This window comes from Tasmannia lanceolata, unplaced genomic scaffold (genome assembly GCF_043159265.1).
Source record: "Tasmannia lanceolata isolate RefF3 unplaced genomic scaffold, GAP_Taslan_0.1 ptg000002l, whole genome shotgun sequence".
NCBI classification, from domain to species: Eukaryota; Viridiplantae; Streptophyta; class Magnoliopsida; order Canellales; family Winteraceae; genus Tasmannia; species Tasmannia lanceolata.
Genome location: NW_027518679.1, coordinates 25,987,416 through 26,004,578, shown reverse-complemented (window position 1 = coordinate 26,004,578; position 17,163 = coordinate 25,987,416). Strand labels below are relative to the sequence as shown.

Below are 17,163 nucleotides of genomic sequence, written 5' to 3'. Positions count from 1 at the left end.
TTAGTCGAGATGTTGTTCATAACTAAGTGTCCATGCAAGGAGATGCAAGACAGTCTGGAGCAAAAAAAAAAAAGTTGACTTTGAAAATAATGCGAAGAGAGATCAGGCACAATATGACACTTTTGAAAATCAGCAAGCGATTGATCGAGAGTAAGATATGACAGTGACCATAAGAACAAGAAGATCTTGAAGTTATGCATCAAGAAGAGTCTTCACTTGTTGGGACCCAAATCGATTAAAGTAGGCCCAAAAGGATTGCCAAACATCAAGTTAAGTTGAAATACTATGTCACCTCTATCAATCTTCACGGTGATAATGGTAGTGCTTATGCATGCCCATCCAAAGATTCCGACCCTTAGCTGTTAATTTTATTATGTTCCGGACGAAATTTTTGAAATGGAAATCCCAACGAAACATCTTGGTCGAAATTCTAGAAAAGTTGGGGATTCATGACCAAAAGGTCCAAAACAACATTTTTTATTTGGAACAATGTGCAGTCTCTTGGATTTTTCTTTTACACTATTCTACATGAATGAGCATCTTTTCTGAAATAGAACACCAAGACAGGAGAAACACCAAAAAAATGTCAATCCATGAGAAAAACAAAATAGCTTTCAGAACGGAATTGGCAACTAAGGCGTGAGCCAAATTCTTATGGAGAATCTTGTGAGACAGTTGATGCTAGTGAATGGAGAAGCTATTTGAGGAGATTGAGTTCATAGACCCTTACATAAATAACACATAGGAATTGGTAGAGCTACCAAAGGGTCGTAAGTCAATTGATTGCAGAAGGGTTTACATGTTGAAGGACTCTAAGAGCAATATTGAAAGATACAACACTCGATTGGTGACAAAGGAGTATGCTTACAAGGCATGTATCGAGTTTGATGAAATTGTCTCTCCTCTTGTTCGTTTAACGATGATCAGAGATTTGACTATGACAGTTGTTCTTGACTTGCATTTAAAGCTTTTTTTTCAAAAAGATTTGGAGTTGGAACAGTTGGACATGAAAATAGCATGTGATAATCTGATATCAAGGAAGAAATTTATATAACAAAATTTGAAGGCTTTTAGTCAGCAAACTAAAAGACTTTGAACAAATCGCTTTACGGTTTGGTGCCACGGTGTTGGTTATAAGTGTGGGTGCAACTCAAGACGGGATAGATCGAGCTAAGGCTAACCCTAACCCAAACCGAGGTAGAATTACTTCAACCCTAACACGACTCAATCCAAGTCTCAATCGAGTAGAGTCAACCTAACCCAACCCGCCTCTAAATCTCTCAACCCTAACCCAATTTCCCAAATTGGGTCAAGTTGGGTTCGGGTGGTCTTGTGGCAAAAACACAAAAACATACAAAAAATGGATACTCAGTTGGGGTCAAGTTTGGGTCGCAATGAAATCACAGTAAAATTAAGGGAATGGGGTCGGGTTTGCATCGGGTCAGGTTACCCAATGCCTCAGCCCCACCCAAGTAGCACTCCTAGTTTTAAGCGGTATGATCATTTCCTTATCATTTTGGATTTTTGCCATTGTAAGGCTGACCATTGTTCTTACTTATGTAATTATGATGATGCTTATTTTAGTATATTGTTGTTATATGTTGATTACCTGATTATTGCATGTAACAAGAGACATATTTTTATGTTTAAAGCTCGTTTGGCTAGAAAATATAAAATGAAGGATTGGGTGTCGTGAATCAAATTCTTGAGATGAAGGTACATAGAAAAATTAGCACAAAAGTGTCATGTGACAAAGGTTATGTGGCTTCTGCCCGCTTTAAAATGCATAATGCTAAAACAATGAGTACTTCGTTTCTTACTCATATCAAGTTGTCTTGTAAGAATCACCTAGAACTGAATCAAATAACATAGATATGCTTTGAGTATCAAACTCATCCACAATAGTGAGAATTATATTCGTCATAGTGTGCACAAGACCGGGCGTTGCTGAAGCAGTAGGAGTAGTTAGCAAATATGTTAGTTGGGTATGAAGGTTATATTTGATTGGGCCATTGTCTACAACATAAGCTGAATATATGGAAGACAAGAATGCTTGAAAAAAAATTATTTGAACTGAGACAAATTGGAGAACTCAAAGATAAATAGAACGTAATAATGGTGTATTGTGATAATTAATTTACACTACATTTACTGAGAAATTCATGTTTTTACTCCCTAGAAAGCGTATTGATGTTGGTGTCATTTTGTATGAGGCATTGTAAAAGATGGACAAATACTATTGCAAAAGACTTGTAGAAAGCAAACCCAGTTGTACGCTAACAAAGCCTAATAATTGAGGGTTCAATTGGTATAGAGCTTCTGTTGGGATTACTGTTGCTTGATGATTAGTAACATCTCTGTTAGATATACGAATTAGAAGATCAAACTCCACGGATAAAAATCAAATTTTATAAGGGAAAACCCACAAATCAGTGTTATTTTGGATCATTTTATCCACTAGAAACAACCCATGAAGGAAAGATCCAGAATCTCTAGGATGTTCAAGTCACCAACCTAAAAACTTCTGAGAAAAAAAAAAACAATAAGATTAAATAAAAGTATAAAAGCAAATAAAATTCATGTCATTCTCCATCACTTACTCCAGGCATACAAAATAAAAAATCAACCATCGACAAACTCAAATCTCCCAGTTCCAACCCTCAAAACAGAAAACCCAATTTTTTTCCAATTAAATATCTCCCAGAAAACCCAATTAATTAAAAAAAAATTAATAAATAAATGCTCCCTTGCAGCATTTTACCCACCAAAAAAAGGAATGGACCCTAAAGTCCAAACATCCCAAATTCTTCAACAATTAGAACACATCATCCAATACAATCAATCATCTATAAAAAAAAAAAAAAAAAAAAACCCAAAAAACAAAGATACATAAAAACAAGAACGGACCTGGTATTCCCATTCAGCAGCAATCGCCTTAGCTAGGGTTAGGGTTGGAAGTTTAAGGGGTCTTTTGGAAGGAGTTTTAAGGGTTCTATAATCAAGCATAACAGTCCACCCATTTCCATCATCAGCTTCCCTCGTCGTCACCGCGTTGTAGAATCGCTTCCCGACGATCGAACCCGTCATGAACGACATCGGCATAGTCACCGACGCCGAGGAGGAATCGCCCGAGTTTTTTGGTGTTTTGATGTAGATGTTTTCTTCTTTCAGATTTTGCTCCTCTGATAGAGAAGAGGAGAGGGTTTCTGATTCGGGTTCTTGGATGAGAGGGGAAGCTATGGTGGTGAGAAAGTAGGGTTTGGAGGTTAATGAAGAGAAGAGGAATTTGCTTAAAAGGGTGTTTTTGCTTTTTAGGGCTTGGTTTATAGAGGAAGCCATTGTTGATGATCACAGAAGGTTTTTGAAGGGGTTTAGATTTGAGGGTTATTTTTTCTGAAGGGTGAAAGGTAGAGGGGAGAACCACTTCCTAACTGATCAGAATGCAACTTTTTCAATATTCTCTGTGAAATGTTATCAGCACAACCATGTTTTGATATATGAGCTAACATATGTTGTCTTCTAGTGTTTATAGACCTCTCAAAAGGTTATTACAGCTCCCACTTAAGAACGAAAAAACAAGCGAGAACCTTGCAAATAACAAAAGGTGGTTGGGCTGATATCATTTCCCTATTGTACAGAGCAAGGTTTAAAATTTCGGTTTAGGCAACCGTTTCGGACCCCACCAAAAACCGAAATTTCGGATTTCGCCTAAATTTCGGTCCCAAATTTGGTTCCAAATTTTGAAAATTCGGACCTAAATTCCAAAATTTCGGCCGAAATTTTGTAACACTTTTTTTTAAAAATAAATAATGTCATAAAACCGAAATGGCGAAAATTGAATTTCGGAAAATTTCGGTTTCGGTCCCCACCGTATCCGAAATTTCGGATTTCGGTCGAAATTTTAAACCATGGTACAGAGTAATAATCTATCCATTATAGGAAAATGTTATCAGAACAACCATATATTGATATTTGAACAAATTGGCTTGGGAGAGCCTTTTGGGAAATGTAATAACCATTTGAGAATTCTTTAAATACTAAACGACCAGATGAGATGGTTTGTGAAAATATCAAAATATGGTTGTGCTGATATCATTTCCCCCATTACATTGTAGCATGTAAAATACATGGTTGATGAAGATAAATATAGGGAAATATGGTTGTGCTAAATACTCTATGGTTTCGCTAATGAGTGCCCTTAGTGCACTTGTTAAGGAGCTTTGGAAACTTAATTTTAGAAATCTTTGTAAAACAAGAGTAAAAGTTCGAAAATAATTGTAAAATGATTGCAAAATTAAGTTCCCAAAGCACCTAAACGAGGTGCTTAGCAAAACCCACAGTCTATCCCCATTTTTTTAACGAAAATGGGTTCCCATCTTCCTAGCAGCTTATACTAAGAAAATTATGCATGTAGTTGTTGGTCACAATATCACTAATTTGATATTCAATGTGAGATTAGCCTTCACCAAATATATAGCTACTATCGTTTGAAAAATGTCAATCTTGTCTTCTATCTCTTATTTTATTGGAGAAAATAATTCATCAAATATTCATAAAATGACAAATTAACCACTAATTTCTTTGTAAGAGGATTGCTGGTGTTGCCACCAAAATCTGGAATATGCTGAAGTGGCTTCGAATGAGGTGGGGGAGTTGCCTGCGAGCACGAACAAATAGTCAAGAGACTGTCCGGAGTTCTGACTCTGGGAAGGCCCTCCGATGCTTAAGTTAGTGACCATAATAGATAAGCAATTCTCCAGAACCCTAATACAAAAATCGATGATTTCGCTTCTATTGGCAAGACCAGACAGTCTGATGGATCCAAAGGGAACACACAATTTGAAGGGATCTGGGCACAACGAGCAAATTGGTCAGCCCCAATTTACATCCACGTCCTAGAGTTCTGTTTTAGAAGTGTTTGCCTCCCTTTATTAATTCTCACATCTCTCAACTAAACAAAGATCAAACAACAAATCATTTTTCAAAAACAAAGGATAAAAAAAGAAGTTAAATATCATATTATAAAAAACTATACTCTGAAACTCCAAGCATAGCCGTTCACTTGAGTCCCACTCCAACCCCTCCACAACCAATGTAGTGACTGATCTTATGGACTGTATAATTGGTAGGCCCTCTCACATATGTCAATGGACAGATAGATATTTGGCAATTGAATTTTGCATGGAACACCCATAGTGATTTTTCATGGACTGTACTCTAGTCTAGATTCTAAATAGTGATGGCCTTGTGTATCAAACTCTCATTTGGATAGAGATGGTTTTATACACCCAAGCTTGGTGTATAATTTATATGAAGAACATAGAAGGGACGTGTATGGTGTAAGCCCGTGAAGTCTAGCACTTTTCAAAAAGTAATTTACAGATTACACCATAGGATGATCCAAACCGTCCATTTGATGGGCCATAATGTAATGTAAATAAGTTGTGGCCGAAAAATCATTTACATATGATGGACCTAGCCCTACGATCTTTAGAGGAACTGCATATTTTGAAAACCTCTATAGATAGGAGGGTTGGGATCATGCTGAGGAGATGATTTTTGGGTACATTGTGGCCCGTCAAATGGACCGATTGGATCATCCTACGGTGTAAGCTGTACAGTATTTTTTGAAAAATACTGAATTATACATGCTTACACTATATAAAGGGAAATGATATAGAGATTTTATATGTTGTAAGCCTGCATACTACAGTATTTTTCAAAAGGTACTGTACGGCTTACACCAAAGGATGATCCAAACCGTCCATTTCATGGCTCACAACGTAAATAGGTTGCCGAGAAGGGCTAAAGATTGGTAATACTAATCATCTAAGGCATGTGCCACATGTTTAATTTATTATGACCATCTTGCTAGGCAATCTCCTTTGTAGGATAGGGTCAATTAATCATTAATCTAGGATAAAACAAACAATAAAACCAAATCATGAGATAATCCTAATCCAAGGATTAATGCTAGTTATAGACAAAAGGTTTTTCAGATGCAACTCAAACATGGAATCATGTTAAGGTGTATTAAAATGGTTTTAGATCCCAAAGAGACGCTTAAGCGTGATTAGGATGCATCTACAGAGAGTCTCTGAATGTTAGCAATCCTCTTACTGAGATACTTTAGTGGTTATTTTGTTATTTCAAGGGTATTTGGTGAGTATTTTTGTCACAAAAAAAATAAGAGATAGGAGAGAAGATTGATATTTTAAAACATGTGTAGCTGTATATTTGGGGGAGGCTAATCTCACATTAAATATCAAATTAATGATAGTGGAACCAACAATCATATGCATACTTTTATTAGTAAGACCTTCTTAGGAAGACTAGAACCCATTTCGGAAAAATAAAAAAAAATAAAAAAATGGGGACAGATGATTGGTACACGTGTAAAAAAGACAAGAAAGAAGCCCATATTGGTCAAGGTTAACAAAATGACCAAAATACCCCTTTTACGATAAGTGAATTTTTGCAATAATAATACCTGTGCCTAGTCAATAGACTCAATATCATGGTTTTAAATTTCGACCGAAATTCGGGTTTCGGTCAACATTGAAACCGAAACGTTCCGAAACCGAAATCGCCGAAAATACTAATTTTTTATTCCTTTACAGAATTTCGGCAGAAATTCTGGGACAAAAAAACTGACATTTCGTGAGCTTCTACCGAATTTCGGCAGAAATTTTGGTTTCGGCGAACACCGAAATTATACCGAAACCATGGTCAATACAACGTTGTATATGAGCCTCTCTGAGGCGAAGGGTGGTCATTCGACTGCCTGCAAAGGAATATCTAAAATCAAACATAAAGAATGGATCAATTTTTCAGTGGCTGGAAGACCATCTTTGGCCGTCCAGGGTCTCCTCTTTTGCTGACTTTAGTGACATTGGCATATATTTGAAAATTCAGCCAATCTATTGACTGATCTTGTGGACAATACAATTGGTACGCCCTCTCTCATGTGTCAATAGACACATAGATATTTGGCTAATGAATTTTCTCTGGAACACCCATGGTGGATTGGTGGAATTTATTTATTTTTATGTTGCGTCGGTTCATTTCCCATTAACTTCTCTAGAGTTAGGGCCCATGCATGGATGTTTATACCAAGGTGGTTTTGTCAAGACTCTAGTCTAGATTCTAGATAGTGACGGCCATAGAGATGGTTTCTGTATGCACCCCACGTTTGTTGTCCATGAAGAACAGAGGAGAAGGGGTATGTATAGTGTAAGCCGTATAGTCTAGTATTTTTCAAAATGTACTGTACTGCTTAGGCCATAGGATGATCCAAACCGCCCATTTGATCATACTATGGTGTAAGCCGTACAATACATTTTGAAAAATATTGGACTATAGCGCATTATACGGTGTAGCCTAGCATAGTGTATTATTTCTCAAAAAAGTATTAGCTTAATCCATAGGATAATCCGAACCGTCCGTCTGATGGGCCACAACGTAAATAGGTTGTGCCCAAAAAATCATTTTCAAAGGATGATCCTAGCCCTACTATCTATGGAGAAAGTGCATATTATGGAAACCTCTGTAGATTGGAGGGTTGGGTTCATCCTATTGAAATAAGTTTTGGGGCACAACATATTTACATTGTGACCCATCAAAGAGACGGATTGGATCAACTTTGGTATAAGCCGTATAGTAATTTTTGAAAAATACTAGACTATACAGACTCACACCATATAAAAACTAATGATATGAACACAACCATGTTTTAATAATTGCACAAATACAGCTTGTCTTTTCTTATCTTTTTTTTGTTGGCTTGTGAAATAACCTTTGACAACACTTTAAACACTAAAAGACAAGATGGGTTAGTGAGAGTATCAAAAGCTGGTTGTTCTGATATCATCTCTCCATATGAAAACTTGAGAGGAGACATGGATGAATGATAAAAGGGATAAAAAGACAAAAGAAAAAGAGTAAAATATCTCCCCTTCCAAAAGCCTGAAAAAAGAAAAAAGAAAAAAGGAAAAAGAAAGGCATCATCAGCAAAACAGTAGTATCACTTATTAGTAATAAAAAGGTAAACGAGATCCACCTCGAAACATTATCCCTCTTTCTCTCTGTCTCATTCTCTCTATCTTCCCTCAAATCCCCATCAACCCACAACAAAAATCAAACTGCAACCCCAAAAAAAAAAAAGCATCAAACCCTAATCCTAACCCTAACCCTAAAACAGGTAGAAAAAAAAAAGATGAGAGAAGAAGAACCCAACTGGTTCTCAAGATGGGAAGAAGAACTCCCATCTCCTGAAGACTTAATGCCTCTTTCTCAAACCCTAATCACCCCTGATCTTGCTTTAGCCTTTGACATCCCTTCAAACCTTAACCCTAACAATCAAAACCCTAATCTCTCTCCCATTCCCCAACCCAATTCAAACCCTAATCCTCCAAACCCATCTCCACCTCCACCTTCTGACTTCGATTCGCCGGACGTAGGGTCCGGCCCGGGCTCCGACGAGCCGGCCCGGACCCTCAAAAGACCCCGCCTAGTTTGGACCCCACAACTTCACAAACGATTTGTAGATGCTGTGGCCCATCTAGGCATTAAAAATGCTGTCCCAAAGACTATAATGCAGCTTATGAGTGTTGATGGATTAACACGTGAGAACGTGGCAAGTCACCTGCAAAAATACAGGCTATATCTGAAAAGAATGCAGGGTTTATCCGGTGCCGGTACCGGAGGACCCATTTCTACGGCGGATGCGGCCACAGAGCATCTCTTTGCGAGTGCTCCGGTGCCGCATCACTTTCTTCATCGGCCACCGGTCGGAGATCAGTTTATGCCATTTGTTCCGGTGACGGCGCTACACCATCATCATATGGCCGCGGCTCAGTATCATCATCAGAGGGGTATGGGGCATTTCGGGTCTCCGGCGGGAGGGCAATTTGAGCATGGGTTTATGGCGAGGCAGGCGCCGGCGGTGCATAGGGGTCCGGTCGGGGTGGTGCCGACGTATGTGGAGGATTTGGAGGGAGATGGTGGAGGTGGGAGGAAGGTGCTGACTTTGTTTCCTACTGGGGATGATTGATTTAGTTTTGGGTATTGTTGGGTTGGTTAATTAGTTGTTTTAATCTCTTTGTGTTTTGGGGTGTTGTGGGAATTTGGGTTGGGAGAGGAATTGGGTAATTTGGGTTGGGAAGGGAATTTGGAGAGTTGGGGGGGGGGGGGGTGGAATTGAGCAATTTGGGTATTGTTGGTTTGGTTAAGTACTTGTGTTGTCTATTTTTATTGATTTGTGTTTAGGGTGTTGTGGGGATTTGGGTTGGTAGGGAGATTTGGGTGATTTGGGTTGGGAGAGGGGAATATGGAGGGTTTGGGGAATTGGGCAATTTGGGTTTAATTTAGGGTTTTGTTGTTGTTGTATGTTGATGGTGGTAGATATGGTTGTTTTATAGAGGAGAAGCAATTTGAGTTGGGAGGGGAATTTGGAGAGTTGGGGGGAATATAGGGTTTTGTTGTTGTTATTGTTGTTGTTGTGTTGATGGTGATAGATATAGTTGTTCTATAGAGGAGGAGATCCCAATGCGATTTGGATAGATTGGATAGTAAAACGGTTTATTTTCTATCTTTAATGTCGCACCTTCTTCAAATTCATGCTGCTTTCTGAGGACTAACAATGGAATTAGTGGCAGTTTCGAGTGGTGATCTCCTGATCGGTGAATCTCCATATCACGTGGTACTCCGGGCTTTAAATGCCATATTTTCCTACGCCCGATTGTCAATCTCTGTCTAGTTTTTCCAATCACGTCACATGGATTTTCAATTGATTCTTATGGTGGTGTGCTTGTTCTTGAGTTTGTGGATTCTTGGGCACCGCGAGTAGTTTTTCTCCTTTAATAATGATGTTTGGGTGGTGATGTTTCTGGGTTAGTATTAATTTCTAGCGTTTGGGCCTTCACCACTAAAAAATAAGGGAACTATGTTTGATGTTTTATTTGGAGGTCTTTGTTGTTGATGGTTCTATTTTTATAATGCCCTTGTCCAAGTCTTCCAATACAAATGTCTGGGCTCATACTGAGGTAACAAAGGAGGTGGGTTGTAGTTTGAGGTTGAGAGCTTGGAACTCCATTGGCTATTTTAGAAATTAAAGTTTGGAACATATCGAATTTGAGGAGTTGCGTGTTTGTTGTTGTTTCTAATGTGTCGTATTCTGCTTGTGAAGGTCTTGTCTGTCATTGTAGAGATAAGAAGCATGGGTTTGTTCTTGTTGTAAATTTCCTGGCTTAAAATTTCTGTGTGAGTAGGTGAATGAACTTCCATAATGTTAGGGAAGTTTAAGGATCTTTTTAAAATGTTTAATGTACTTCAATGATCACAAGAATGTTGGAATGTACCTTAATTTTTGGATATGTGAATTGTCTCTTTTTCACCTTTTCTTTTCTTCTTTGGTTTGATTAATGGAAAAAAAGTTTTATCATATTTACTTCATCACCAGTCTTGTAGACACTGTTTTGATATAATGAGATGGAACTTAAATAAGCTTTACTTGAATTGCTTGCTTGTAGATTAGCAGTGCATACAAAGATTATTCACTGCATGAAATAATTGACATTGATTTGATAGTCCGTACTTATAAGTTGGAGCACTTCCATATGATTGAGATTGATTAGATAGTCCTTACATCTTATATGTTGGAGCACTTTCATCCTTATTTCTCATCTCGGTGAACATCCACCGTTACGATGTTGACAATCAACTGGGTTTTCAAAATCTACAATCTGAGCTATCATGACCCACCAAGATGGTTATCTGGAAAGGTATTGTGGTAGTTTTGTACTTTTGTTAATAAGGTCTGATGGATTATGTAGTATCTGAATGGTATATAATATAATGGTATCTATACTAATTGACAGTCTGATTATTGGAAATATAGGCGTTCATGCATTCACATATCACACGATGCACACAAGTTGTAATACCAATGGTTCGGTTCTTTTGCTCTTATTACTGTGTTTAAAGGGTTCTTTTCCTCCAAGGATTAGAAAGAGATCATGATGCTTCTACTGGTCTTCTTTGTTGCCTATTATTGAATGGGCATTGAGTTTTTACTGCCTGTGAATTAGTTATTTTTTCTTCAATTCTCCATTTTAGGGATATAAGAGTATCCATTTCAAGCATGGTTCAATTTGTAAACCAAACACACACATGTGGTCTAATGCATCTTATTTTAATCAATAAGGTATGAGCATAATGTGACTTATCAGCTACCTTTATTGCAACTGTCATATAGAGTGAAGCTAGGTAACGGCTTTTGGGTTTTTGGTCCTGTCCCAATTATTGCCCTCAAATTCTGATTCCTGTGGATTCAGATCATATATAGCTGTGTATGTTGGTTCACTATAAAGAATGAGATACGTAAAAAGTATGGGATAAATTTTGCCTCAAAATGATCCAATGTGTAGGCTTCTCAGTTGTGTTTCTTGACAGGCACACCATCTTAAAATTCTTAATTTGACCTTGAATTTGGAGTTTGATAAGTTGTAGATCACTACAAGATCTGTTAGTTCATATTTTTTTAGGATGCAGTTTCAATTGAGCAAGAAGGTTCGATCTGCAATAAACTTTAATTGGAAGAAATGGATGGGAGAAGAAACCAAGAAGCCAATCTAGGATCGGATAGAGCACTCTCTGTCTGGGCTCCTATTTTACTTGGCATGATGGGTGGTCCTTCCCATCCCCGAAGACTCCTTAGAGAAGAAGAGGATCCACAGGGAGAATTGGAAAGGGAACGAGAACGAGACTCCGAATCAATCATTTGAAGGAGAAGAAGTTCGGCCGCAATTCTACAATTGCTTCAAGGCCTCAGGGCAGGAATTAGGTCCGATTCAGATAATTCTGAAAGCGAAAGGGAAAGGATGGGGGAGAGAGACAGCGATAGAGAGAGTGTGAGTCTGATCAATCCTTTCAATCAGGCCGTAATTTTGCAAGGATCCTTTGATTTGAACCAGACCCCAAATCTGAACCAGAACACTTCTGGCTCTTTCGGTGATTACTTCATTGGGCCTGGTTTGGATCTATTGTTGAAGCATCTGGTGGAAAATGATCCCAATAGATATGTTACTCCACCGGAGCAGGAGGCAGTCGAAGCAATGCCCACTGTGAATATCAAGGAGAATTTTCAGTGTTCAGTGTGTCTTGAGGATTTCAATATTGGATCAGAGGCTAAGGAAATGCCATGTAAACATAAATTCCATGATGGGTATATTTGGCCGTGGTTGGAGCTCCATAGTTCTGGCCCAGTTTGTAGTTTGTAGGTTTCAGTTGCCTACTGATGGTTCGAAAGATCAAAATGCGTCTGAGAATAACAGTAACAAGGTGGAGAGCAGTGGTGGTGGAGACAGAGTAGTTGAAGGAAGTGGAAATGGAAATATAAATGAAAATGGAAATAGAAGAAGGTTTCGGATCTCAGAGTGGTGGGAATTCATCTTCTTCACTGAAATCCCGGTTTGGCAACCAAGAGGTGATTAGTAGCACTCATGGGAACCCTTGGGCTAACATTCACCCTCATCCTCATCGTCAGCACCAGGAAGTTCTCTTACAGATGAGAATTGAGCTCTTGGGCTCCCATCCATTTCTTCCACAGGCCCACTTTCCCATTTCTTCTCCCATCCATTTCTTGCAAAAATATAAACTTTCCACAACTTTGCTTGGGAAGAGATAGAGAGAGAGAGAGAATTGTAGGGAAAGGACTCCTATCTTTGTAAGGCTTTCTTTCCTGCATTCTTTCTACTTCCAATGTGCTAGTAAAACCAATCCTCTTTGCTCATCTATCTTGTTGTTCTCATTTCTTAAATTTCTTTTGCTGTTTCTTTAATTCTTGTCACCATTATAAGATTTCGGGACAGTTTGGATACGCGGATTTTAGAGTCCAGGTTTTTAGTTTGAAAACAGTGTAAAAGAGGGTTCATGATCAAGCTGCTATATGCTGTCCTTTCAGCGTTTCTAGGATTTTAAGTGAGAAATCCAGGTTTTAAAAATCTCTCGTACACCCGAGATTTCTAAAACCTAGAAATATGGAGGATCTGCTACCTTTTTTCTGACGGAAAGAAGGGTGAGAAGTCAGAAACAAGTCAAAAACAACGGCTGGTCAGCTTCTTTTCATGTTGCTGAAATCATTTTCTTCCTAGCTCAAGTTTCTTGATACTTTCTTAGTTTCTGTTCTCATAATTCTGCTGAAATCATTTTCTTCCTTACTTTCTTTGTTTCCGTTCTCATAATTCTTCTTGGATCACTTGATCGAATTACTGCACTCTTTGACATTTCATGACCTACTTCTTCGAATGAAAGGAATTAATTAGATCTGGACAACTGTAGAAGAGGAAGTAGCCTTTATGTTAGCTTTTATTCTTTGAGAATCCAATTTGCTTCAAACTTCACCTTCTTAATCCTCAGATCCACATTGATCTTGTGAGCCTCAAACCTAATTAGACAAATTGGACTTTGTTTTGCTGGAAGTAGTAAGATATACCACATCAATAAGCTTCTATCAACTTAGATCTAAGGTCCATTGGCTTCTTGGTTGGTGTCCACTATGGGTAAGTGACCCTTTTGGACGCTTCCCAATTTGTTGTCCCGGAGTACTGATATTTACTCTGGTATCTCAGACCTTGATAGGAGTTGGATATGGTCTTTTTCCTGGAAGCACATGTTCTTCATCATTTGGGACCATGGTTTTAAATTTCGACCGAAATCCGAAATTTCGGGTTTCGGTGGAGACCGAAACTGAAATGGCACATTCCCGAAACGTGTCATTATTCTGAAATTTCATTATTTAGGGATTTCGACCAGTTTTTTTTATTTTTAAATTATTTTACAATTATCCCGAAATTTCGGACCAAAATTTCAAGGATTTCGATAACGAATAAAATATTCTTTTTATTAGTCCTTCGGATTTTGAGCGAAATTTCGATTTTGGTGGGTCCGAAACCGAAATTTAAGAACATGTTTGGGACTTTCCTTTGCTGGATATTGCTTTGGAACTTAGTAGCCCCAGAAGAAACCAAACCTTGTATCTGGTACATAGAATTGAGGAGGCCCTCGCTAGCCTCAGCATCTACTATTCACTCCAATCTTTCCAACAGGTCGGCCCATTCGATCTATTCCCTCCCTCTCCCTGGCTCAATCGATTCAGTCTGCCACAACTTGCTAGATATTGGTTCTAAGCGATCTCTGGCGATAAATCAATAATTCGAAGTGCTTGCCTTGTGTGATTGGTTTTGATTCTGGATATTTGGGGCAGGTGAGGGGGTGGGGGCGCTTTGGAGCTCCATAGTTCATTCCCATGTTTAGCAAGGTTTCCCTATTCATGTCAGCAGACAAGCGGGCCAACATTTTTGGAGTTCCACACCCAATTATACTAGTATGTAATCCATCAAATGCAGGCAAAAGAACACAGTGCACAACTATCTTTGGGTGAGATTTTGATTCCTTGATCAGTTGCATTTCAGGTGGATTGGCAATATGGCAGCTTATAACTCCTGCAACTATTGCCACATCCCCTATACTACTTGAAGATTTTGCCGTCCATGTTGGGCTTTGAAAGTTCATTTTTTTATCGGCCACATGCTTCTTCCCATTCTTCTGGTTTTGCACTGATGTGTTTGTACTGTAAAAAGAAGACCATGAATATCTTCAAAGATGCTTGACTGTTTAGATGCTTTTGCCTCTGAGGAAGCTTAGTTTGGGTAAAGAAAACTACTGTTTTCAGAGATGCTTGGACTGGATCAGAAATGCTTGTCTCCTCTTGAGGAAGCTAGTTTTGGTTTGCAAGTTGGTACGACTGCTAGGACGCAATCTCTTTCAGGTGTCTGGTTCTTATTTTTCGAAATTTTCAAGGAAAAATATGAGTGGGTAAAAGCAAGGTTTTAAATTTCGGTTTCGGGGGTAGTTTCGGTCCTCACCAAAACTGAAATTTCGGCCGAAATTAGGTAAAGGCGTTTGAAATGCGCCAAAATTTTGGTAATTTTTGCTGAAATCCTGTAAAAGAATTAAAAAATAATATTTACCAAAATCGAGAATTTCGATATGGTGCCGGACGGTCAAGTACCGTCGAAACGGTACCACCTTGATATTTGATCCAAAGCACCACTTTTAAAGAAGCGTACCACTTTGATATTTGATCCAAAGCAGACCACTTTTTAAGAAGCTGCTGTTGGATGAAATATCAAAAGTGGTACCTTTGAGGTGGTTGGAACTAGACGGTCGGGCATCATAAAATTTCTCCGGCTTCAGAACGTATCAGTTTTGGTCCTCACCCAATGATCAAAAGCATTTATCTGTCAGGCCTTGATATGGATAGGAAATGCATCAAAATCCATAGCAAAGTGGGCCCCATTATCACTTCTAGGTGCCCCAATTTTTCCTTGGAAAAATATGCCCATGATATGACAGTATTTTGGAACCTCTGATTTTATCATCTGAGAAATAGGAGCTTGGAATTTCTGTCCGGAATCAAGTGAAGCAAACTGAGCTTCTTTGGCCTTTACCCCACTATACATCATGAGTCAAATCAGTAGGCATCAATTCCATAAATGGGCGGACAGGTTCAGTGGTGGTTGGGTGGCAGATCAGAGCTTGGAAGTTCCAAAATCCGAGCTTGGAATTTCTGAATGTCTAAGTAACTGAAATGCATTTGGAAATAGGATTCAAACTGGGGAAATGATATCACCACTACTGTATTTTGACGATGGCACTCCCCCCACATTATTAAAAGGTACGGTATGGCCCTCACTATAGAATGATCCAAACCGTCTATTAGATGGGCCATAGCCTAAATAGGTTGTGCCCCAAAAATCATTTCCATAGGTTGATCTTAACCTTCCGATATATTGCAGGTTAGGATCAACCCTCTAATATTCAGTCCCTTCTATAGATCGGAGTGTTAGGATCAACCCAGTGGTGGAGCCAGGATTTATACATAAGGGGGGCAAAATAATATAATATATTTAATCCAAAAAAAAAAAACAACATTACATTATTTCAGGCTTTGGTTGTGTTGTATTGTGTGCACCACATTATTTCAAGCATGTTGTTAGGCCTAAAATCGGTAACAGATACGGTAGTGACGTAAGAGCTGAGCTGGAGGATCCGAGGAGCCGAAGTGAACGAGTTGAGTTTTGCACAAGAAGCACACGAGGTCAGAAGACCAACCCGGAGTCTTTACTCTGGACAGGCCCTTCGACACTCAAGTCAGTATGAGTAGGAGTGCAGAGCGAGTTTAAGAGTGGTGGTTGGGAAGTTATTACCCTTTGGTCTGAACCCTGAAAAGCCTTTTATAGAGGGAGGGTTGGGGTGGTTGGATTACCTACCCCAGGACAGGTGTCGGCCTCTTACGAGTTTAAGCTTACCTACTCTTCGGTAATTACCAAACTACCCCTGGGCCGACACTGGATTTGTGGTGGGCCATCCTGGAGCCACGTGTCGACAACTAATTGGATGCTGTTTTTCATTCCCCATCAGTTGCCCCCCAGTTCTCCAAGTCATTGTAGTGATTTGGGGAAGTGTGACGAGTTATATTCCTGAACGGGGGGAGTCTGTCAGGAAAATCTGTCCGGAAATTCTGTCTGTCCGGCCTGGAGATCAGTCTGGAAATTCGGTCTGTCCGGCCAGGAAATCAATCCGGAAATTTGGTCTGTCCGGCCAGGAAATCAGTCCGGAATTTTTGTCTATCCGGCCAGGAAATCAGTCCGGAAATTCTGTCTATTCGGCAAAGAAATCAGTCCGGAATTTTTGTCTGTCCGGCCAGGAAATCAGTCCGGAAATTTGGTCTGTCCGGCTTGGGCCGGACAGATTTTTGTTGCGTAGCGGATGCGCCATATTCTGTCCGGCTTGGGCCGGGGCCGGACAGATTTTTGTCGTGTAGCGAATGCGCCATATCCTGTCCGGCTTGAGCCGGACTGATTTTTGTCGCATAGCGTATTCTGTCCGGCTTGGGCCGAACTGATTTTTGTCGTTTAGCGAATGCGCCATATTCTGTCCGGCTTGGGCCGGACAGAGTTTTGTCGTGTGGCGAATGTACCATATCCTGTCCGGCTTGGGCGGACTGATTTTTGTCGCGTAGCGTATTCTGTCCGGCTTGGGCCGGACTGATTTTTGTCGTTTAGCGATTGCGCCATATCCTGTCCGGCTTGGGCCGGACTG

At 39.4% G+C, this 17,163-nt stretch overlaps 2 protein-coding genes and 1 pseudogene across 2 annotated transcripts in view; 2 read left to right on the top strand and 1 right to left on the bottom strand.

The window, feature by feature from the left end:
- The window catches only part of LOC143883234 (ATP12 protein-like protein), a 30,254-nt gene extending 26,781 nt beyond the window's left edge, over positions 1-3,473 (bottom strand). The window contains exon 1 of the mRNA XM_077386584.1: positions 2,908-3,473. Within this exon, the coding sequence (XP_077242699.1) occupies positions 2,908-3,339 (432 nt within the window). The 5' untranslated portion in view covers positions 3,340-3,473. The remainder of the gene's footprint in view (positions 1-2,907) is intronic.
- A 4,515-nt stretch (positions 3,474-7,988) lies between these two features.
- Positions 7,989-9,126, top strand: LOC143883223 (transcription factor MYBC1-like). Its single transcript, XM_077386576.1, has one exon. It carries the CDS (start codon positions 8,216-8,218, stop codon positions 9,050-9,052), a length of 837 nt encoding a protein of 278 aa, XP_077242691.1. The 5' UTR covers positions 7,989-8,215; the 3' UTR covers positions 9,053-9,126.
- A 121-nt stretch (positions 9,127-9,247) lies between these two features.
- Positions 9,248-14,638, top strand: LOC143847133 (E3 ubiquitin-protein ligase SIRP1-like; annotated as a pseudogene).
- Positions 14,639-17,163: the final 2,525 nt, after the last annotated feature.